Here is a 5,598-nt window from a genome sequence, read left to right on the forward strand (position 1 = left end):
GTAACGCTGGGACATACCTACTTTTTTTGAGAATTTAACTTTGACGCCATCGATAGACTTGGAAATTGAGATTGCCCAGCATGTACAACGTAAAAAAAATATTAGAACAATGATTAGTTATTTCCTTTTAATAAATCCAATGAACAGAAAAACTGAAAAAAAGAAAAGATTCTCTATATTGTTGACATATTCTTATGTAAAAACAATTTGAAAGACAATTAGATTAGTCAGTATTTTCAATAGAATTATTGCATATTCTGTACCATCGTATCAAGAATATGGGTTTTGACATGGTCTCACTAACTTTGGGAAGTAGGCCTATGGCGAATGGGGGCGTGGTTTTGGACACAATGAGGACATATAATGTGAAGATCGTTGTAGGCACTTTTCTAGAGGGAATCGTATATACGAATCTGGTCCCAGAGAAGACGAAATTGCCATGTACATCTAGGTATCCGTTTTAACAATATTTGATTTGTACTTACACCAACACATTTTTTGGCTGAAAAATACAATTTTTACTAATAAATATCGGTTTATACCAATAACTTAGAATAAGGTGTTAAGTAGGCATTTTAATAATATATTATGTATAATTCAGTAAGAAATCGATGTTCATTAGATTTGTGGATACTGCACAATCAAAATAAAAAAATGCTCTGCACTCTTTTCAATGTGGAGAAAGGGATTACAAATATATTATATAGGCCTAATACTTGATGATTCAAAATTTGAAATTACTTACTTGTTCTGCATTTACATACGTCACAGCCTTTTGCGTCTCGCTCAAATCCATATTGACATGTTAGATGACAATTAATTTTATCACAATTAACTAAATAATAAATTCTCGAATTATTATGAACTAAATAGGATATTAATATTATCAAACGTATTTTGATAAATTTCAAGTAATATTGTCAAGAATATTTATGGCAAACTTTGATACGAACTGACCATGATATCACGCCATTCTTGGTGGTCTCGGTGAACGCATTGTGGACCTACTTACCTATTAATTGACAATGGTCACCGCATGGATGTGGACAACATTTTTGGCCTTCTCCGCACATAGAATCGCCAAAACAATTTGGCATGTAGGCGCATCCCCAAACGCCTTTAACTGGTTTACAACCTCTCCCTGAAAGTCAAACGGTAAAAACTTTCATATATTATGTACGTTAAATCCAAGAGCTCTTTTTTTTATACTATTAAACATTGATATTATTTTTATACCCCCACATCTCTATGTGGATGTATATTGTCGGTACCCCTGTCCGTCCTTCAGTCGGTCCGTCCGTCAACATTTGCTTGTAAATGGAATCAAACGAAATTCGGTATGTGTATACATATTCATAAAATGAAGTTCAAGTTCGAATTTGAGCTATTTTCGACCGAGTTATTGCCCTTGCAGAGCAGAGTTATTGTCCTTGCCCCAAAATCTTGGTCCGTCGGTCCGTCAACATTTGCTTGTAAACGCTCCAAAAACAAGATTTTTTGATGGAATCAAATAAAATTCGGTATGTGTATACATATTCCTAAGATAGCTTGCCAGGCAAGGTAAAATACGCCCACTGGCAGCTGTCAGAAATGATAAAACAGTCTTTAGTGACTAAAGTACGAATTTTCTCATATTAAAGAAATTTTGTTAGTTTGAATTCAATTATATATATATATGCCAGTTATTTATACTGAGAAATTCCACCAAATTTTTAAAAATCAATATCAATAACCCAAATACATGAAATTATCGCATCAATATACATGATCAAACCATGTTTCATTAAAATCAATTGAAAACTGTAGTCTCTAATGTGTTTACAAATTTTGAAGCGTTTTTCCTAAGTCAAGGGCAATAACTCAAAGATCGTTCATCGAAATATCATCAATTTCGAACTTATCCAAGATCTCATCAATATAAATGATCAAACTAAATTTCATTAAAATCAGTTCAAAACTGTAGTCTCTAATGTGTTTACAAACAAATTTGGAAGCGTTTTTCCTAAGTCACGGGCAATAACTCAAAGATCGTTCATCGAAATATCATCAAATTCGAACTTATCCAAGATCTCATGAATATAAATGATCAAACCAAATTTCATTAAAATCAGTTGAAAACTGTAGTCTCTATTGTGTTCACAATCAAATTTTGACGCGTTTTTCCTAAGTCAAGAGCAATAACTCGAAAACCGTTCATCGAAAGATCATCAAATTCGAACTTGACCAAGATCTCTTCAATATAAATGATCACACAAAATTTCATTAAAATCAGTGTTCACAAACAAATTTGGACGCATTTTTCCTAAGTCAAGGGCAAAAACCGTTCATCGAAAGATCGTAAAATTCGAACTTGACCAAGATCTCATCAATATTAATGATCACACCGAACCGACGGACAGGGGCGACGGCAATATACGTCCACATTTCTTATATGAAACATTTATATTTTATTCATATACCTGGCTTTGTAGCCTACTTATTTTTCTAGCCACCAGTTGTTACGTTCGTTATTATCCGCTTGAAGAAGCTCCAAAGACGTTATTAACCTGAGCGCTGAGTTAGAAAATCTGTATTACGCTGCACTATGTAGCATTATATAAATTATTACCTACAGTTATTTTCACCGTTATCACAATGGTTCGGGAGAATGAGAAGCATTTCTACGCTATGTAAGAACAAATGCAATGCCGCTGCCACAAGCCAGTTATCTATGTGGTAACTTTTCTCACACCTCATGCTTGATAATGTCAATGTAAATTATTGAAACGTTGTAAACAATAAATCTCAATAGTAGTACTCCGTTGTTTTGATATAATTTGGGTCTTATATTTAAATGACTTTTGTAGCTTGTCGAATTAGTCTAGAACAGAGCCCCATTGCAATTTTTTTCAGAAGTGATTCAAAAGTTCGTGTTAAAAAATGGATATATTAATATCATTTTTGTGGCTCTTGATGTAACAATTTATAATAGGCTACCATACTGAACAGAAATAAAGAATCGTCGCATTTTTAGATTATTCGTGCACGGTCAAAATTGTTATTTTTCTTTATAAATATGATTTTTAAACTTTAAAGATAGTGGACCACAACCATATACGCCGTCACGACATGCGGATGGTAAAAACGAAACATCCATTTTAAGTTTCATCAAAATCGGTTGAAAACTAAAAATAGCATATTCAAGATTTTGGGGCAAGGGCAATAACTGTGCTTCTAACAGTCGAAAATAGCTCAAATTCGAACTTGTTCTTCGTTTTATGAATATGTATACACATACCGAATTTCATTTGATTCCACATAAAATCTAGTTTTTAGAGCGTTTACAAGCAATTGATGTTGATAGAAGCACTTACTGTATAGAGGTTAAAGGGCGATAACTCCTCAAAACTGACGTAAGAGGTCTAAATCTTGAAAAAGCCTTGAATTTAATCAGAAGTAAACTAAACTTTCTCAAACCTTTCGATTTAGGTCCAATAACATCCATTTTAAGTTTCATTAAAATCGGTTGAAAATTAAGAGAGTAATAGCATAATCAAAATTTTGGGGCAAGGGCAATAACTCTGCTTCTAACGGTCGAAAATAGCTCAAATTCAAACTTGATCTTCGTTTTATGAATATGTATACACATACCGAATTCTAGTTTTTAGAGAGTTTACAAGCAAATGTTGACGGACGGACCGACGGAAGAAAAAGGGAAGTTTATGACATTCAACTGATAATATCGGTTACGAACCTTGGGAACTGTCAGAAGTCCGTGGGAGCAAGCGATGCTGAGGAAAATCGAAATGCACGTGCAACACGTACCAGAGTTCTGTATAAAAACAAACTGACGCCTACTGAGATTTCAGTTGCTGTGAAGACAGCGAGCTTATGGCACTAACCTCCAAAAAAACGTGAACTTAAGCCGCCGGACGATTAAATGCCAGACAACGTCATTGCCAAAGTATTTAACTGTAGTGTACGAACCATTGGGAGGCTTTGGATTCGTTATACAATACCACCATCAGCACTTATGACCGTCCACGTAGTGGGCGTCCCTGAGTCACAACACCAAGACAAGATTGCTATATCCCGCGGCAACACCTGCTTGACAGATTCACCACAGTGGCACAGTCAGACTATTGCATGGCCACATGCAACTTATCAGTGCTGATATCGTTAGAAATCAACTCGCCTCCCAGAACCTGTCTTGTCGCCGTCCATACAGGGGTGCGGTGCTCACTCCGTCAGAAACTTCTTGCGTGGGCCACCTAACGACAACATTGGCGGCATCAACAGTGGAGAATCCACGCCTCTCGGATGAGAGTCGGTACTGCATTTCCACCCCAAGCATTATGGTTTGGGTGCAATCGGCATCAATCAGAAAATTGAACCTGTTGTCTTCCAGAATATGGGCCCAGACAGAGGGCATGGATTCACAGCCGTCCGTAACATCGACCAGGTTCTCCGACCCCACGTTGTACCAGCATAACAACGCCCGTCCACACACTGCCATAGCCACCAGAACCTTCTTTCAACAGCATAACATCAGATTAATGCCATGGCTCTCACTCAGCCCGGATTTAAACCCAATAGACCACTTGTAGGATGACATCCAAAGACGACTAAACCAGATCCAAACGCTCCCAAGAAATGCAGCAGAACTCGGTGCAGCTTTCCTAACAGTCCTGGGCGCAGATTCCAATGCTGTCTGTAAATCGTTTGTTCCACTCCATGTACACAAGATACCGACTTTCAGCCTCCATCTGTAAGGATCACGCGATCAGAACCTTGATATGTCATAGCGATAACTTGAAACAATCAAAGATACTCAAACAATCATTTTTGCCTAATGTTGTTGTTGTTTTTGACAAATATCTAATATTTTATTGAAATTTGAATAAACAATTGACTATTTTCTGTGCTTTGCGACGATTCTGTTCATTATGTATAAGTACTAAGTAGTAGCCTACATAACATAATCATCCGCTTACCTTCAGCAATAATTGCTGTCGCGCAACAGACAAGAGTGAAAATAGTAAATTTCAACATATTGCCAGCAGAGATTTCTTTTCAATAATAATCAGTATAATGACACTTAGAATTGGTTCTTTTAAACTTTAAGATAAGGTCTAAAATCCTTGACCTATTGGCCTACTTGGTACAGTCACGATCAAACCATATAATATTAATGCATCATAATTCCATAACAGATTTTCTTCACTTTCAATTTTATTTGTCGTGTGGAAATTTCAATTTTGGTACCCGCCGTAACAATTGCTTAGGCAACTTAGAACTTCTCTTCGATGACCCGGGCCCCTCACACTCTCCCCATGCACTTTCAAATTATCATTACGCGAGGATATAATGGCCTTAACAATGTGGCCATTTCAAGGTCCTATATTGGGGAAATATCTGTTGCTTGTCTTTTGCCTTTGGTATATAAAGATCAAAGTTTTGGCATTGATCCTTAAAAGTACCTCTATCTAGCCCCTGTGTAACTGTCATCTTAATTTCATGCCCCTGTGACAGAAACAGGATTCAAATGTCCTTGACCTTTTGAAAGGAAGGGAGGTCACTGATGTTTAGATATTTTAGCAATGGCGTCTTTGTAATTAC

At 36.4% G+C, this 5,598-nt stretch overlaps 1 protein-coding gene across 1 annotated transcript; it reads right to left on the reverse strand.

Annotated features, from left to right (window-relative positions):
* Positions 1 to 115: 115 nt before the first annotated feature.
* Positions 116 to 5,031, reverse strand: LOTGIDRAFT_232722 (hypothetical protein; the record flags this gene model as incomplete). Its single annotated transcript, XM_009057732.1, has 5 exons — positions 116 to 152; positions 486 to 502; positions 746 to 835; positions 1,013 to 1,141; positions 4,974 to 5,031. Coding segments are annotated over 5 exons (330 nt in total), but the record flags the coding sequence as incomplete, so codon positions are not given.
* Between the last annotated feature and the right edge of the window lie 567 nt (positions 5,032 to 5,598).

Source organism: Lottia gigantea, assembly GCF_000327385.1.
Source record: "Lottia gigantea unplaced genomic scaffold LOTGIsca_31, whole genome shotgun sequence".
Taxonomy (NCBI): Eukaryota; Metazoa; Mollusca; class Gastropoda; family Lottiidae; genus Lottia; species Lottia gigantea.